Source organism: Benincasa hispida, chromosome 8, assembly GCF_009727055.1.
Source record: "Benincasa hispida cultivar B227 chromosome 8, ASM972705v1, whole genome shotgun sequence".
Classification (NCBI taxonomy): Eukaryota; Viridiplantae; Streptophyta; class Magnoliopsida; order Cucurbitales; family Cucurbitaceae; genus Benincasa; species Benincasa hispida.
The window spans coordinates 61,125,003-61,143,289 of record NC_052356.1 but is presented as its reverse complement, the minus strand read 5'-3'; the positions used below and the strand labels follow the sequence as shown (position 1 = coordinate 61,143,289).

Genomic DNA, 18,287 nt, shown 5'->3' with positions numbered 1-18,287 from the left:
TGGACCTCCAAAGCATCAAAATGTGTTGAACCGATCCAAATAGGGTTGAACCGGACTGGAACAGAGCTAAACCGATCGAACCAGAGTCTCCCACGCAAATCGGCTTGAACCATACGTTACACAACTAGGATGAGCAGTGTTGCAACATTTATCCCAGTGCTGCAATGATTCGGTTTTCACCAAGAACAACATTGCAACGCTTGGACACAGCATTGCAACGCTGCCTGGGCAGTGGGCAATTCTGCAACAGCTTTCTCACGACCTTGCTTACTTCAATCTCCAAATTACAGCTTAAAACGGACTCTAATAACTCCAAATAAATTGCAGACTCTAGAGCACACATATAAGCTCATCAATCAAGAGCTAATTACAAATTTAACATGGAAATAAAAAATAAATCTAATGTCAAAGCTGAAAAAAAACCATGCATATCAGTCCAAACATACATTTTTCAAAAATTCACCCGCCAAAACTCAAATCAACGTTAATTGAGTGTTTAAATCATGCTCTGATACCATTTGAAAGAATACATAAGCATGCAATAGAAGCAAACATAATAATTAAGCACTCTAATTATATTTAATTTGATTCTAAAGCATGCATTTTCAAGTGGGTTTCAAGTTACATACCTTTTGGATGAAATCTTCAAATTCAAGCTGCTTTTCACTTCAATTCCGCTCCAAATTTGTCCGTAAACCATCAAGAGGTCTTCTCTACTATTCTCAGTCTTGAATTTGAGTGGTAGAACTCTGATTTGAGTGAATTTGATGAGTGTTTTATGGGTTTGAAGAGTGGAGAAGATGAACCAGCAGAAACACTCTTTCAGCCTCAAAAAATTCAGTTCAACCTCTAACCTCTCAGCAATTTCAGAGTGTTTTTATCACTCTTAAGCATGCATGCATTATCCATCTAAATCAAGGCCAGTAATTGCTTTCAAATTGGAGTGAAATTGTGTGTATAATCAAGAGAGACACCTCAAGCTTCAAGATGAAAGTGGGAAAACCCACTTTCAAATTTTTTTCCATTTCTAATTTGTCATTCAATTAATTCTATAATTAATCAAATTTTTATTTAATTAATTCTTAATTAAACAATTCTAAAAATTTAATTTCTCAAATTGAATTTAAAATTGGAAATAAATTTGATTTTAATTAATTAAACATATTTAATTAATTGATTTTAATTTAATATTAAATATTAAATTAATCACACACTTAATTTAAAAACATGAATCTAATTCATGTAATTAATATTTAAATCAACAATTAAATATTATACACTCTCCAATTTTGTTTAATTTCAACAAATTAAACATTAATTATATCAAATATAATTATGCAAACCCTAATTTGAATTTTAACTAATTCAAACTCAAAACTCTAATTTCAATTTGTACATTTTCAAATTGAAATTCAATTTGAACAATTCAAATTGATATCACACAAATTCACTCAATTTAATAATTCAAAGTGTTCATGTTTTACGAGCTAATAAAAGAATCTTATGGACCTATAGATCATGAGCTTCAACATATAAGATTAATTGGCTAAAACTCTTTAGACCGATTTATCAGTATTCGTTAACTATCAAGTCACACCACTATAGCTCGATAGTTGCACTCTCCTCACTGTAGATATATTTGTGTCCACATGTTTTAACCGTCATCAGCAAGTCGACCCTTCACATGTTGTCTGTAATACTGACTGGGTCAATGTGTTGTTTTACCCTTGATATTACGTCTTGTTCCTTAAGTTCCAACCAATCCTCTAATGAACAATTGGTTTATGATTCAATCACTAAACAGGATCCCTTTCAAGCCGGTGAGAGGGTAGGGTCCCTTGTTCAAGACCTGGATTCAGTACTTAAGAGAACAACCTTTATCCTATCCCTAAATCAGATAGGCGTAAATTCCGTCTTGCACCCTATGTCCCCAACTATCTATCCGGTCTTACTCCTGAAATGGGAGGCTTATTGAGGCGATGCTATTGAGTCAACCCTCACCTATGCAAATCTAAGGATAGTCCCGAATGAACAGAAGTTCATAGTTAGCTCAGGATTAAGATTGAGTTACCTAGATCATTTAAGCGAAATAGTCAGTCTTAAACAGTAAACAACGTTATAAAGTAAGAATGACTTATTTCTTGGTCCGATCTTATGCGAACTCATTTCGCCTTCACTCCTCATGTTAATACATGAACGAATCTGGATCACTTCATTTGTGGTATCTTTACAACAACTTGTAACAGCTACAAAGTAGGTCGCATCCAATAGTGTTACTAAAATAAGGTATTCAACCTTAATCATGTACTATAGACCATTTTGGCTATTTACTCGAACTTGATTCATCTTTATGTCTCTACATAAAGTTCAAGTATTCATGTAATAGCCATGGATCTTAGTTTATTGGATTTAGTCTCTTTGAATATAATTAAAAGATTCAATATCTCTATTGAAGAAATGTTGAATAATATCTTTTATTGATAATAGAATATGTTTAACTTTTACAAACTGCGAGTTTTAGGATATAAAACCCAACAGAAACATGGCGCAACACTTGAGTGGTGGAGGTCAAATCAAAGATTGAGTTAGTGGCTGATAAGAAAGCTTTGCTGCAATGAACTTCTAACGTGCAGCAGGTGACGCATTAGGGTATGGAATTGAATACACCTTATCATTACAATCATAAGTAAGAAAAGAAAATTTATCACGTCGTCTATAAATAGCCATAAAATCGCCATGCAGAGGGGAAAAAAAAGGAACGTGCGAAGAGAAGAGTCAAGAGTACAAATTCTGTCAAAGGAACCCTTTCTCTTTCATCCATTCAAAAACCTTAGTGAGAGCTTCGGTTTCCTGTGGGAGTAGAAGAGGAACTCCATCTTTCAATATTTACAGTGAAACAGTCATTAAGAAAGTCGAGGGAAATAAGAAATTGAGCACCACAGCTTGACTCACTTTCTCTATTTTCCATCGTAAAGCGTATTTGTAATTTTTAAGCATTGCAAAGACTTGTTTCTTTAGTATGAATACATATTCATTTCAACTTTCATCCATACTCTCTTTATTCATTATGAGCAGTTAAATCTTTTATGGGTTCAAAAGCATCTAGCTAACATGAACTAAGTAATATTTAACTCATGCGATTTACTTGTTTTATGTATGCCTAATGAATTGCTTGGATAACTCAAAAGATTGTCCTAAGTTGTTTAAATCTCAATTTGAGAAAATTAGAGATTTAGAACTCATATAACAAGAAAAAAAAAGGTTCCTTAGAAATAAGTAACTTCTTTTGCATTACACACCCGTCGCATGCATCCTAGAAATAGGATAATGTGGCCATGTACACTGAGAAGAATAAGTTCGAATATTATGTGCATCGCATGAACGCATGATTTATATATTCACTTAGGAATTGTTGGGAAACATTTTTCTCTACCCTGTCATAGCATATACTGTTTCACTCAAAGTATAAACCCCCCTCCCCCATCGCACATAACTTAGTGTTTAAGTATTACCAAAAATCAATCTGATTTGTAATCAATTGCATCAAGATCAAGGCATTAGACTTCATTGCATACTTGTAAAGATATCCCTGAGTTCGATCTTGGACTCGCCAGGACTCTAGTTGAGCTTGCACTTGGGTTCAATTAGTTAAAAGAGTGTGTTATAACGTCACAATTAGTACTCATTCCATCGCATGTTATAGTCACAACAGCTACTAATTTAACTCTATTTCTTCTGGAATGTCCATGTACTCAGAAAAAATTTTCACATGTTGTAGCCAATCTAGAAATTCTTCAATATCTAGTTGTACCATTAAAATACGGAAGATCAATTTTAATTTTATACTCACTGTTTTCGGCTCTTTTTTTGTTATGGAAACTCTCTTTCTTTTCTCCTTCCAATGATATGGCTTCTTCAACTAGATTATTTGATTCAGTACTGCTATTCTCACTACTTTCTGACTCATTACTGTTTTCTTCCACTAGAGGTCTCTGTCTTCCTCCAACGTGCTATCTACCTCCACGTCGACCCTTCTGTGTTTAACCCCTCGAGCTCGTGGCTATTCACAGCTATTTTGTGGGTGCGCACCTCGAAAATTGGCGTTCAGTTGAGACATACTTCGCTGAATGTCTTGAATATCTCGATTAAATTACTCTAGACGTTCATCAAGTCGATTTCCCATATCTGTTATATAGCTTGCCACATACCAGGAAAATCTCGTTCTCTCTCGATTTCCCTTTCTTTATCCCCTCTAGTTGCCATTGCCCAAGCTGATCTTAGAGAAGCTCTAATACCACTTTGATGTAAAGATTAAGAGAAAATTTGAGATGATTTTGAGATGAGCAGCAAATCGGTCTAGACTAAAGTAGAATATGTCGGCTGTTGAGGTTTATATTTTACTTTCATTTTCAGAAAACTGCTATCTCCAACTAAAAGAATAAATAATAACCTAGGGTTTTTTAACATAACACGTTAAATAAAGAATGCCCAAAATGGACAAGTTCTTAAACTAAGACCAAAACAAAATAAGAACCGTTGACAATAAAGTAACCAACTAAATAAAGTAACTGGAGTTTACTTAACCATAGTAGTAAAATTCAAAACCTAAATTAAGCATTAGATAGTTAGATCTACATCATTTAACTTTTCAAATTTTTTATTTTGAAAATAAGTCATTTTAATAAAAAAAAATCGAGTGGTTGGCAACCATATAAAATAGTTTTCGAAATAATTTTATAGTGTATTTTAAACAATTTATATCAAAATAATTTAAATAAAAACGATTTTTTTAACAACACTTTTTTCTCTAATCATTCCAAATCGGTCCTAATTCTTATTCTTCATCTATTTCAATAATTTGATTTCCTCCGATCAAAAAGGTAGAATTTTCTACCCTAGATTTGTTGTACTAAAATAATGTTGAGAAAAAAAAATTATTGTTTCCTCATCTTCCTTGGCTAGAAAGAAATTCGCATTCCTCAAATAAAATTGTAACGATTTCAAACTAACTAATTAAAATGTTTCTGTTTAAATGTTCTTTTTAGAAACTAGGTTCCATGATCGTTGTGAGCATGTGGGCTTGACTCATTTGATTTTTGCAGACGATTTAATGATTTTCTGTACAGCTGAGAGAGATTCTTTGGAGTTTGTGAGGCAGGTCCTGGCAGATTTTGCAGGGCTGTCTGGGTTAGTTGCTAATGTTAGGAAGAATTCTATGTTTGTTGCAGGTGTGGAGTCTGGAGAGACGGAGGAACTAGCTGCGTTTATGGGTTTCTCTCTTGATTCGATGCCCGTTAAGTACCTGGGTTTACCTTTATTGGCGAGTCAGTTGAGGGCTGAGGATTGTGCGCCTTTGATTCAGAGGATTACAGCTCATATTAGAAGCACGATCCCTCTCCTTTGCTGAGAGGTTGCAGCTTGTTATGTCTGTTTTACAATCTTTTTAGGTGTTTTGGTGTAGCATCTTCGTGTTGCCTACGTGTGTAACTCATGAGGTTGATCGTCTATTACGTAGTTATTTATGGAAGGGTAGTGTAGTGAGTCAGGGTGGTGCATAAGTGGCGTGGGATGAGGTATGCTTACCGTTGGGTGAGGGGAGGTTGGGTGTGAAGCATGTGACCTCTTGGAACCAGGCTGCTATTATGAAGCTGCTCTGGCTTCTCTTAATTAAATAGGGATCATTATGGGTGGCGTGAGTGGAGGCGTATGTTTTTCTTGGGCAGTCTTTGTGGGTTGTTCGGAGTGAGGTTGGGAGGTCTTGGTGCTTGAGGGCTCTTGAAAAGTAGAGATAGATTCAAGCATTTGGTTCGTTTGATGATTGGTGATGGATGGTCTTGTTTTGTTTGGTGGGATCCTTGGCTACCAGGGGTGCAATTTTTTATTCATATGGGTCTACGGTGGTTTATGATGCAGGAGTAGTTTGGAGGCACGGTTTTCAGAGTTCAGGTAGCCTACAGTGTCTTGGGAGCTACTTGAGATTTGGGATCTTATTCAAGTAGTGGGGCCTAGGGTGAGGGGGGAAATTATTGGGTTTGGGTGCCGGATGCTAGTGGTCGATTTTCTATCGCTAGTGCGTGGGAAAGTTTGCGTCCTCGTCGTTCTAGAGTGTCTTGGGCTGGTATTTTGTGGGCGGAGGGTGATATTTCATGTCACTTCTTCTGTGTGTGGTTAGATGTGAGGGACAAGTTGGGTACGTATAAATTGGTTGAGGAGTTGGGGTATGTTGTTAGAGGAAGGGTGTCTTCTGTGTGGGGAAGGTGTGGAGTTGCGGGATCATTTACTTTTTGAGTGTAGGTTTGGGAGAGAGATGTGGTCTGGTGTGTTGCGTCAGTTGGGTTCGTCGCATCGGGTGGCGGGTTAGGATGTGGAGTTGAGTTGAGTTGGTTATGCCGAGTGGGGTCGGGCAAGGGGGTGCGTAGTAAGTTGTTTCGTGTATTCTGGTGTGCTTCCATATACTACATCTGGCAGGAGCGTAATCGGCGACTGCATGGAAGTCGACCGAGGTCGGTGTCTACTTTGGTTCACCTTATGGTCTCTACGGTTCGTGCTCGTGCTGCTTCCTAGCTGGTTGATCTTCTTGGTCTTATCTAGTGTGTTTACGGATGTTTTTTCTTTTTGAACTTTCCGTTGTTCTTTGTTTTGTTGTTATACCTAGTTTGTGGAGTTTTGGTTTCTTTTCTCTGGCTTTCTCCCTAGTGGTTTGCGAGTTTTGCATTTTTGTGTTGGTTTTGTTCTAATCTTATCTTGTAGGCTTTGTTGCTTTGATGTCATCCTGGGCTGTGGAATACCCTTGTTGTTGTATAATAATATCACCTATTCTTAAAAAAAAATGAGAAACTATATAGTTTATAGTCTTAATATTTAAAAATAGAATAAAAACAGTTATTAAATAAAGTCTTAGTTTTTTTTGTTTAAAATAAGTTCATAAACACTGAATTGACTTGTTTTATTGTCCCCATATTAACATTGCATTAAAATCCAAACTAATTATTCAAAACTAAAGAAAAATAAATAAACATATATATATATATATATTAGAATTTGATGAAGAATTCAAATATTTCTCTTTGAAAAAGATGAAAATCACAGTTAGGAAAAAACCAAAATAATAATAATAATAAACTGTTATCCTAATGTAGCAGCACTACAAACTTTTTCTTTTTCTTTTTTTTTTGTATATATAAATTTGTATGTGGTCCTATATGCTACCATTTAAAATTTTGGTATATATTTTCAACTTTAAAAAAATAATAATAAATTTAAAAAAAAACCTTTTTTTAATCAAATTGGAAAAGTAATAAATCAACTCACGAATAAATCTCTTTAGTGTGACGATGCTTTTAAAATTTTCTACTCTAAAAAGATATGTGGTTCATGTTTTTTCACTCCCCTAATTCTGAATTTTTCCCTCTCTCTTTATTCATTTCATGGTTCACCCTTGTAATAAAACCATAAGAGGAAGTAAACTTTAAAAAAATTAATAATAATAAAAACTTTAATTTTCCTCACACTTTTGTGAATGTGAATTTACCTCATTCACATATTAAATACTTCACAAAATTTATCAGTTAAAATATACTTGATTCTGATATATATTTTCATTGAACAAACGGTTTAAGTTTGTTAAAACTTTAAATTGGTTACAATTTAGCTTTCATAAAGTTATTGTCTCATTTTGGTTCATAGATTTTCAAATTTTTTCTATTTAGATATCTAAACTTTTAAAAGATTCATTTTCGTAATTTTGTAACAATTTTGGTTCATAAACTATATATTTTCAATTTTGTAACAATTTTGTTTCTATTGCGAAAAATTCCATCCAATTTGATTATCAATTCTCATTACGTAATGGTATCATTTATAATTTATAGGCAAATTTAATCTCTACTAACTTTATCAATTTAAGTATATAAAGAATTTCACCAAATATTAATTTTTTTAAAAAATTATGATAGGGACGAAATAGTCATAAAATGTAAAATTTAGAGACTAAGTTATTACAAAATTTAAAGGTTAAATAAAAAATCATTAAACTAAATTTTAAAACACAATAAAACTGAACCTCTAAAAGTATTGAGATAAAAATAAAATGATATCAAAGTTATATTGGTATATCAATAAATAATAATAATGAAAATTAGAATGGTTACACTCATGTTGGCATAGTACCCAAGTTTTTGAAACTCTAATCTTGAAATTGATAGTACGAACAGTATGTCAGCGATTATACTATTTTGGTAGCATTCAAAATTTTATCTAGAAATAAATAAGTAACAATTAATGTGAATGGCAAAAAAAAAAATTGGACACGTGGACGGAAATTTTCTATCAGGTGCAAGCCAACAGCCTGTAACTCCGTGGCCCACAAGTAACGGAGACGCTTCACAATTGTAATGCCAAAATAATAATAATAAATAAATAAATAATAGAAAAATAGCCATTCAATTTCAGATATATCCTATTAATTAAAAATTCTCATGTATCAATTTTGATAAATATGAATTTATAACATCATTTTAATTTATAAATTAATTTAGATAATTTTATTAGGATTATCTTTGAAATCATCAACGTATTAATGTTTATATGCGTACATCTTTCAAATATCGAATTAATAAAATGAACTATAAAAATTGATGCGTAAACAATTTTTAAATAAAATCTTTCTTGAAAGCATAAATTACTGATTTACTTATAAAAACTTATAGGTTTAATTTATGAAATTCTAAGACTTGCTCGATATTTAAAGATATTTATCAACATTCATAAAAAAAAAAAAAATTAAAATTTTAAGTTAATATAATTATTAGTTGATCCATGATAGCCACCTACTTATAATTTAATATCTTACGAGTTTTCTTAACACTTAAATATTGTAAAGTTAGACAAGTTGTCTTGCAAGATTAGTCGAGTTATGTGTAAGCTGGCTATATATATATATAGTTTGGTTTAAATACTACTTTAGTCCGTATACTTTTACTTTTAATTCATTTTAGTTCTTATACTTTCGAATTGTTCATTTTGATCCTTTCATTTTTATTTTTAAAGGATAGAAGTGGTCACTATTTTTAAAGTTTAAGGACCAAAATGAAACAAATTGAAATTATAAGAACTAAAATGAACATCTTTAAAATATAGGGTCCAAAATGAAATAAAATTAAAAATATAAGAACCAAAATAAATATTTTGAAAGTAGATGGACCAAAATGAATAAAAATAAAAAAATCCAACCAGTAAAGTAATGTTTAAACATATATAGTTTTAATTAGTATGAGCATGGATAATAATTGATATTTTTAATGTAAAGTAATATATTTCGTTTCATAATAATAAGGGGGAGAGATGTGGGGCCCACACAACTATAATATGACGTCATTTTCCCTTTTTTAACCCAAAGAAAGAAAGAAAAAAAAAAGTGTGCCCAGTACGACTCAGAAGGCGAGCCGAGTCTCTTCGGATTCCCTCTATAAATACGGGCCCCTTCATTTTCGCGTTCTTTTACTTAAATTTATACTGTTCCATTTCTCTTCACTTGAATCTCCAAATGGCTGAAGAATTTCAGGAATCCGACGTAATTTTCTCCGATAGCTACCATTGCCGTTACCTCTGCCGTGACGACGACGACTACGGCAACGATTTCTTCAACTTCAACTCTCGCCGCGGAATAGTTGCTGCACCGCGAATTAAGTATCATCACCGAACGATGCGCGACGGCGGCCGGCTCTCAAAGAAGGAAATCGCGAGGTCGCTTCCAGTAAGAATTCCGGAAAGAATCAGCCGGAGGATATCGGACGAAGACGACGAGATGGACGGAGAGGAAATAGTTCCGCCGCACTTGGTGGCGGAGAGACGAGTTGCCGGAAAAATGGCGTTCTCTGTTTGTACCGGCAATGGAAGGACTCTGAAGGGACGAGATTTGAGTAGAGTAAGGAATTCAATCCTTCGGATGACCGGATTCTTAGAAACGTGATCGGAACGGAAAACGGACGGCGATCGATCTAATAATCTCCGAATTTGAAACGAGAAAAATTAAAGCGCGATTGAGGAACGCGAAAAAGTTTCTTCTGCTCTGCTTTTATTCAAGGAAATTAATTAATAATGGATTATTAAAAATTGTATTTTCATGATGAAATTTTGGGGGAGGGATTATTGATTTAAAATTAAATTAAAGAACCATTAAATTCGTGCAGCTTAAATACCAGGCTGTGAACTTTTGACTTTTGGTTTTGTGTCCCAACTATATTACTTGTTCATTACGGCTATTTTTTTTTTAATTATTATTATTATTTATTTTAAAGTATGCATGTAGCTTCCTTGGATCAATTTTCTATTGTTTACCCCCCTAATTTTTTTTTTAAGTTTTGGTTCCATTATTGTATTTGTGTTTTCATTCTTCATAAAATGTTAATTCTAGTTTTATAACTTTTATTAAATTTGTTTACGAATTTAAAATGTTTAATATTGATATTTAAAATAGTTTTAATATTTTGTATGTAATTATAATATTTCAACTTTTATCTCGTATTTGTAATGATATATATATATATATATATTAAAAGAAAAAATTGGTGTGGGATAAGATTTTAAATGTGAAAATGTTTACAAGCTTTGAAAAATAAATTTCAAAATTTTAAAGTCAAACTTAAGCATATTTTATTGGGAAGGATAATAATTTTTAAAAAGTTATTGAAATGAAATATATTCTCTATTGTTTTTTTAGTTTAACAATATGTGGTTAAAAATTCGAATTTTTTAACCTTTTGTTGAGGTTCGAGAATATATCTTAATTCGATAAGATATGTTAAAATTTGACATTGAATTTTTATTATTATAATGTTGTAATTATCTAAAACAATAATAATTTTTCACAATTTTAATAAAGAGATAATAAATGAGCATCAATCTAGACTATATATATATATACTCTCTACCTCAATCAAAAGTTTATAAGTTCAAAGCCTCCATCCATATATACATGTCGTTGAACTCATTACACACATATTCCTCAACAAAACATTATATGAGATTCTTATTCCTTCTTTCTTCTAAAGTCGTTGGATCATGTTTCTCATTCAAGATTCTTATTCCTTCTTTTATTCTATCCCGAAGAATGACTGGAATGATAGATCCCATTTTTTTCCTTGAGCAAAAATTACGAAATAAATATGATTGATTTATCGATCAAAACATTATATGAAATCTTTGTTTTTGTACCTGTATGAATCAATATTATATACGTTTATATATATTAAAATTGTAATTGAGAGCTTTCATGTTGGTCAATATAATCAATCATCAGTAGAAGCTAAGTTGTTGAAGTTTTATCTAGAGAAGGGGCTTTCGAGTGGGGCCGAATTGGATGAAATTAATGGTGACGTGGAATAATCAGAGTCATTGAAAAATCAAATGCGTGTAATAATAATTCTATTTTGCATGGGAAAAGATAAAATATAAAATGGGAGCGGTTTCGTGACGAGGAGTTGGACGTTTTCTTGAGTTCCCTTTTATTGAAAAAAAGCGATAAGAGGTGAATGAATGACGTGGTGGCCTTTTAACATTCAGAATTTCCAAAGCTACGTTAAAATATCATTTACCTTTTTTTAAGAAACAAAAAGTTGATATAGTGATGAAAACCATCACTAAGAAAATGCTCTTGCCTTCACTAAAAAAAATGTTTTCCCTCAAATTAATGGTAAGAGATGTTTTTTCCTTTTAAGATAAGGGTATTATAATGCAATTTTTGAGAGTACAAGACTATTTTTTAGGTGAGGTAGTAACCGTTTTCATTCATATATTAATGATAAAGATATTTTTTTAAAACTTTTTTTTTAAATTTAAAGATACTAACAAAACTTTTGACAGTTCATATACCAAATACAGCTCTAGACAAGAAACAATTAAGAAGATCGTTATCAAGCAAAACTTCACTCTAATACCTTGTTTTCCACTCATTTGAATTATTTTGTGAGTTAGCTTGCTTAATATACTCTTGAAAATAAATTAGAAATTTTTTTCTAATTACATATTAAACTTATACAAATTAGGTCTCATTTTGATAATAATTTTGTTTTCTTATTTTCATTTTTCAAATTCATAATTATTTTTTCTTAGTTTCCTTACTACTTTTCACTTCTTAAAGGAACTTTTGAATTCTTAGTCAAAATCTAAAAAGAAAAACAAGATTTTAAATAACAATTTTCTTTTAGTTTTTTAAATTTGATTTGGTTTTAAAAACATAGATAGAAATTACACGACATATATAAAAGAAGAATTTATAGATGTGAAAAGATTTATAAGCTTAAACTTTAAAAAAAATAAAAAATAAAAGATGAAATGGCTATCAACCGATACCTTACAAATTCACAATCAAGCCCTCTTGGAAGAGTTTATATACAAAAAGGAAACAATTTTTACAAATACTTGGTCGCAGCACATAAAGACAAGTCGCACTTTGCAAGTAAGTCGCAAACTTTAAGAAAAATTCAAATCAACCCCAGAAAAAGTAGAATGGTTCTTTTTGGGAATAGAATGTAAAACATAAGAGGAATTAAAGCAGGGTTTAGCCATGGAGAGAGAGTTGCTTGTTGGTTTAACAAATGTGCATGTAATAAGGTTTCAACATTTTTTGTTTTCCTTTTCTTAAGAAGCAAGATTAAAATTTGCATACAGAAATTTCTGTTTCTTACTTGCCATATATCACCCCCAATTGTTTACATGTTGCTATTGATGGAACATTTATATCCCAAAAAAAGAAGTTATCAATAAAGCAAAGGATCTGAAGCAATGGTGACAGTAATTTTATTCCTAAAACTGATATTTCAAGAATATGATTGATTGGGCAACATTTAGACTCACAGATGAGACTTGAAGCAAGGGAAAAGCAGCAAGTAGCAACATAGCCGAGACGCGCCAAGCAGTCCAAGATGAACCACTTGTGAACTCTTGTTGGCTCTAAAATCAAATCAAACCCATCAGTCTAGGAATATAAGTAGCAGGTGAGTAGCAAGAACAAATGAGATTGTTGATACTCACATTCAAATAAAAATAAAATGGAGGTTATCTATATACAACAGAGGTCCCACGTCTTGTCAGGATTGAAAGGATCTGCTTAAATACCGATCATCGTCTTCCTTTTCGGAATTTCAAGGGATCCCTGTGCTTATTTGGTACATAAGCAAATTGGCTGAAGTCCATTGCAGGAGTAGACCTTCAATGGAATTGGATAATTAAGTCTAAGATGATGAGTCTATAACAAAGAAAATGTCCATGATCTCAAGATAGGATGTATGTTTTACCTAATGCTATTGCTGTTCTGAACATCTCTCAAAGGGGCCCGGAGACCACTCGCTCGAGACCCCGAAGTGAATGAAAATGATGATATTACTGAAACAAATCGTTCCATTGATTTCTCTGCTATGTCTGAGTAATGACTTAAATGAGAAATGTTGGATCCAAATTTCCCTTCTTCAGTTTTTTTCCCCAATACTGTTTCATCTATATTTCATAAGTAAACTAATTTAACTCGAGGAGGAAAAAAAATCTATTTAAAGAAAAACGTAAAAGTGGTCTGGAACGATTCCACAGCTCACTCAAAAGGCATAATTATATCAATCAGCTCAAAACAATAATTTTCAACCCAGTCCCCAAAATTCTCAATAATGTGCAATAATCTTTTACTAAACACTTACCATGATCAGATTGCAATGTCTCCTTACACAAATGCTTAGTTTTCACATTGTCCTGAATACGATACCAACGGTTAGTAAGCAGGCCAATTTTTAGTAAGAGAGTAGCATAAAAAAACATACCATTTGAATGCTTTCATTTGGAGAGATTTTCCTTTTAGTGATTGAACTGTCACAAGAATTACTAATAAAAGAGGCAACCTCGGGAGTGGTTATCTCAAGCATAGCAGCAGCTGCATTTTTCTGGTCAGAAAGTTTTTGGTTGTCATCCTGTTCATCATTGCTTTCTGGCTTATGCTTGAAGTAAGAACTCCTTACAATGACCCTTTTATTCTCTTTCCTCACTTCTTCTCCAGTTGTATCAGGAAACTTCTCACAATCGGGTTTCTTATGCGAAGTTACACAAGGCTTATGAATTGATTGAGTGTGTTGCTGCAGTAAAATATGCTCCGTTCCTTCCATTTTATTATTGACCATATCTTTAACATTCATGAACAGCAATTAGCAAATAAGAAAGTAAGAAAATGGTTCTTCAGAATTAAAAGATACATACCCTTATTCTGGTTGCAAGAATCAGAAAGAGGAATTCCATCTGCATTACCATTTCTTACCTGATCAATTCAAGAAAAGAAAAGAGAAGGATCAAGATAGTTTCAACTAACAAGCATGCTTCACATGATATTTGCCAGAACCAAAGTCAGTTTCTTACAGGATAAGTAGATAGACAGCCCTCTACGTTTTCACAGTGATTGTTAGAAGCTAGCAGGCAACTATCTTCAGGACCAACCGGCTCCTCGACACTAACGGAGGAGTCATCCCTAAAGCTTGGTTGATTAGCTGATTGTTTTGGCGCCCTAAATTTTCTCTTGGCCTCAAGAGAAGCAAAACCTTTTTTTTAGTGTTAAGAAATACTTGACAACTCCACTCACTTAGACATCAAACTTACAATCAGGAGACAGTTAATTGACATTTTGTTTTCAGTTGCTTAATCATTGATAGAGCAAGTATCTGCACTTCCAAACCTCACAACCAGATATACATGTTTAGAACATAAACCCTTGGTTCTACCATAAATATACTTCTGCACTTCAACAAGTTGAGATCTATGACCATTACCTTTCTTTCAAAACTTTAGAAATTAAACTTCATGGCATTCATTTTGTCAATGATAGCATTTATGAATGCTGTCTGAAAAGGAACGCCTTCGTGAAAATTGTGCATATAAACATATGAATATAAGGTGCATAACCTAAATAAAGTGTAAAAAAACAAAAGATGACCTGATACCATCTCTATATGATTATTTTAAGTTACCTCTGCCTAGTACATGAAGCATAATGTTTGAAAATAGAGTTAAGCAAATGCATTAAAGGATAATAAGACTGGATTTCAGATTTTCCCGGATACAAAAGTATTTCGTAAGGACATTCTTCTGCACAGGTAAATCCAACTTTTTCTTTACACTTCCAGCGTTAAATTCTTTTAATTTGTAAGGTCTTTCATGCATGACTCCGGTGTTTATATTCTGCTCCTGTTCACGTAAAGAGAGCAGAGAACTATAAGCATTACAACATACAAAAACTTAAAAGTGCCAAATCTTATTCATTAGTGTCCACTGTCCCCGAACTCTGACAAACTTATAAGAGGAAAATGGGACTCTTAAGCTACAAAACATCGAATTTAGAACATAAATATAACACACTTAAAACGCCAATATTATTTCCATTTCTATTTAATTATGTCGTTGCATTATTTATACCATAGAGAACACTGTAAATTCTTTGGACAAGTGAATCCACTTATGCATATAATTACAATTTGCTTTAAATCTGTCTGGCATCTGACTACCATATGGCTAAAATGCCTAAAACAGGACATCCTATTATTGACTTACTAACTAATTCATCAAATCCATTGCCTTTAATAACTGAATAACATTTAAAATACAGACTCCTCAGGTTTAGAAATTGTTGCAAGCAGTGTCCAAGTGTTGCAAAAACAAGGAAGATCTGCAAGATTTGCCTATTCATGTCAGAACACGGAGCAAAAAATTGGCACTGGAGAAGATAATAAATAAATGATGTACCTGGAATGGTAAATTAGTACACGGATCGATATCACCTTCTGCTATACCTTTAGCTATATATTGCGGTATCAATGTATATTATGTTAAGTTACTGCTTCTGGTCATTTAAAGAAGAATATGCTACAAAATGTGTACAGAAAATTGGAATGAGCTCCAACGAAAAGGATATGGTCCCAAGAAATCCAAGTCATCTTCTATATTGTTGGATATTTGAGATAGATGTACAATATCTTCAGTGATAGGGTCGTAAACCCATTGATGCTGAAAAGTTAATATCGCTTTCTTGAATGATTCTTCGTACAGATGAGGAACTGAAACTGTGTTGTACCTCAAGTGTCTAATCACCTAGACAAGGTTATACAAGTCAGTATTTTCTACATGAAAACAAGATCAATACAACTCAGCTAGTCAGCGAGCTCCTAAAAATCCAAAACACTCTTTTGAAATATAATATAAAATAAAATAATAATAATAATAATAATAATAATTAAATTGAATTAAATATTCAGACTCACCTTATCATAACTTGCAAATTTTTTGATAAGTGCATGAGCCCTTTTAAGTCCCATTCCTGGCAATGATGGCAAATAATCACAACCACTCAAAATGCACATCTCGAGAATCATCTGTTTTGTAAATCCAGCAAAGTTTAAGTCCTTGTTCTTTTGTAACATGTCATATCGAAACTCAACTCCTTGTCCAAATTTGTCCATTTTAAAGATAATCTGATTTACAGGAGCAGACCACCAAAAAAATCATTAAGAATTCTCCATAAAATATAGGGTAGAAGCAGATTCCATATAAGAATATCAAAGTGGATTCATGAATGAAAAGATTTTCTTTTTGTATAGCTTACCCTTGGACAGCCAAACGGTATTAGATCAGAATCCTCGGTAAGAACAGCATCAACCTGATTGCTGATGGCCAAAAAGGTCATCTGAGCATCTGCCTCATAAGGTGCCACAACATACGATATATTCTCTCGTTTTAAAACCTTGAGAATGAATTCATGGTCAAATAACATTCTTGAGCACTGATAAGTATAATTCATAAAAGCCTTAGATAATGTTAACTAACAGTAAAAGTTATGAAAAAGCTATTACTTGAATTAGTCCATGGGCAATCAAGGGAGTTATATCAACAGCCTTTTGGTAACACTCATATGCAGCAGCCGAATTTCCATTTGTCTCGTGTTCTATTGCACGTGCAAGATTTTCTTTTCTCGTCCTGTGTTGAAAATATCAATAATGACTGCCAATATAGAAAGATGTAGGGAAATAACCAAACATCATTGATCTCAAAGAATAAGAATTTTAATGAAAGTGAAACAGCAGGTGAGTTGATGCTTATCATACCTCGCACGCTTGATTTCTTGCTCATTCTTCATTGGAAGAAGACCTCCATCAAAGACAAGAACTGGTTTTACTCCATGGTGCCGAAGAAGATTTATTCTATGCATACAGTAATCTATGTGCCTATAAAACCGAATGGAATATAGAAAAATAGTCACAACCAACTTCCAAAATATGCGTACTCACTTTTCTTATTTACCTAAACTACTATTCAACCACTCCCATATATGATAAACCTCTAGATGATAGTTAAGAGTCTCCACAATGCTGCTAACAAAACTACTTTCTTCGTCTCTTTATTTTCTCTCATTTCAAAACCAAAAGCATGGAATAAGATATTGTTTTCTGCCATATTGCTTTGATTCTTAGACTTCCAAAGGAGGGAAGAAAAAAAAAAAAAAAAGGGCTATGCATCTTAAGAGAAGAAATAGAGTCTTATATATATGCAAATGTCGCCTTTGAATATTGATTACACGACTCCAGTGCAATTTGATGACTAAACACGAAGTAAACAGCAGATTATAAACCCATTAGAATCATAATACAGAATCAATGACACTTACAGGAAATTCCCTAAACCCCAAAAGTATACTTCATGACCAGGAAAAAAAAATTAGAGAACGACGAAAAAAACCCATAAGAAAACAAGTATTAAGCTAACAAGAAAGCTCGCGGAGCAATTTAACGAACTGGGTATCCTAGATATCGGGTATAGATGCAAATAAAGGGAATGATACAATATATTTTACCCAAAGAAAAAAGAAAAAGTAAAATCCAGAAGACAGTAGCGAGAATGGAGATACTTGGAGGTGGGAAGGCCATTGCAGAGCTCTTTGCTACAGGAGAAAGCGCCTTTGTGGAGCCAAGAATAGGTATCGATCGCCACAGAAGAACCCTCCAAATCCTTGATGTGGATCGGCACCATTATTGATTTCAGTAGCGGTAACAGCCCCTGAATCCCCATTGCTCTATACGGTCGATAGCTCTACGGGGGTTTTGTTCGCTTCAGAATCCAATTTAGTCTCGGAGATTGAGGAGGTTTTGGAAGAAGACAGGGAAATGGCGGGAAATTTTCATAGCTCTGATTGACCTGGGACCCGTTTTTTCCATTCATAATTTTCTCGTTTTAAATTTTGGGGAAATAAATTTTGACCTCGTGATAAT

The 18,287-nt window shown here is 33.0% G+C and overlaps 2 protein-coding genes across 5 annotated transcripts; one reads left to right on the top strand and one right to left on the bottom strand.

The window, feature by feature from the left end:
* The first annotated feature begins 9,309 nt into the window (after window positions 1–9,309).
* Window positions 9,310–10,132, top strand: LOC120083461. The gene has a single exon (XM_039039230.1). The coding sequence runs from the start codon at window positions 9,545–9,547 to the stop codon at window positions 9,968–9,970; it is 426 nt and encodes a 141-aa protein (XP_038895158.1). The 5' UTR covers window positions 9,310–9,544; the 3' UTR covers window positions 9,971–10,132.
* Window positions 10,133–12,608: 2,476 nt separating this feature from the next.
* LOC120082793 (exonuclease 1) lies at window positions 12,609–18,222 on the bottom strand. 4 transcript variants are annotated; one of them, XM_039038106.1, is made up of 15 exons: window positions 17,927–18,222; window positions 17,127–17,246; window positions 16,875–16,998; window positions 16,628–16,765; window positions 16,287–16,496; window positions 15,941–16,116; window positions 15,772–15,844; window positions 15,093–15,216; window positions 14,395–14,573; window positions 14,239–14,296; window positions 13,809–14,164; window positions 13,689–13,740; window positions 13,296–13,485; window positions 13,033–13,207; window positions 12,609–12,951 (listed from the first exon to the last, which is right to left on the bottom strand). In XM_039038106.1, the coding sequence occupies exons 1-14, from the start codon at window positions 18,085–18,087 to the stop codon at window positions 13,120–13,122; spliced, it is 2,049 nt and encodes a 682-aa protein (XP_038894034.1). In that variant the 5' UTR covers window positions 18,088–18,222; the 3' UTR covers window positions 12,609–12,951; window positions 13,033–13,119. The 4 variants fall into 4 exon arrangements, with proteins under 4 accessions (XP_038894034.1, XP_038894037.1, XP_038894035.1 ...); XM_039038109.1 differs by having other exon boundaries at window positions 13,296–13,419; XM_039038107.1 differs by having other exon boundaries at window positions 13,296–13,494; window positions 13,809–14,140.
* Between the last annotated feature and the right edge of the window lie 65 nt (window positions 18,223–18,287).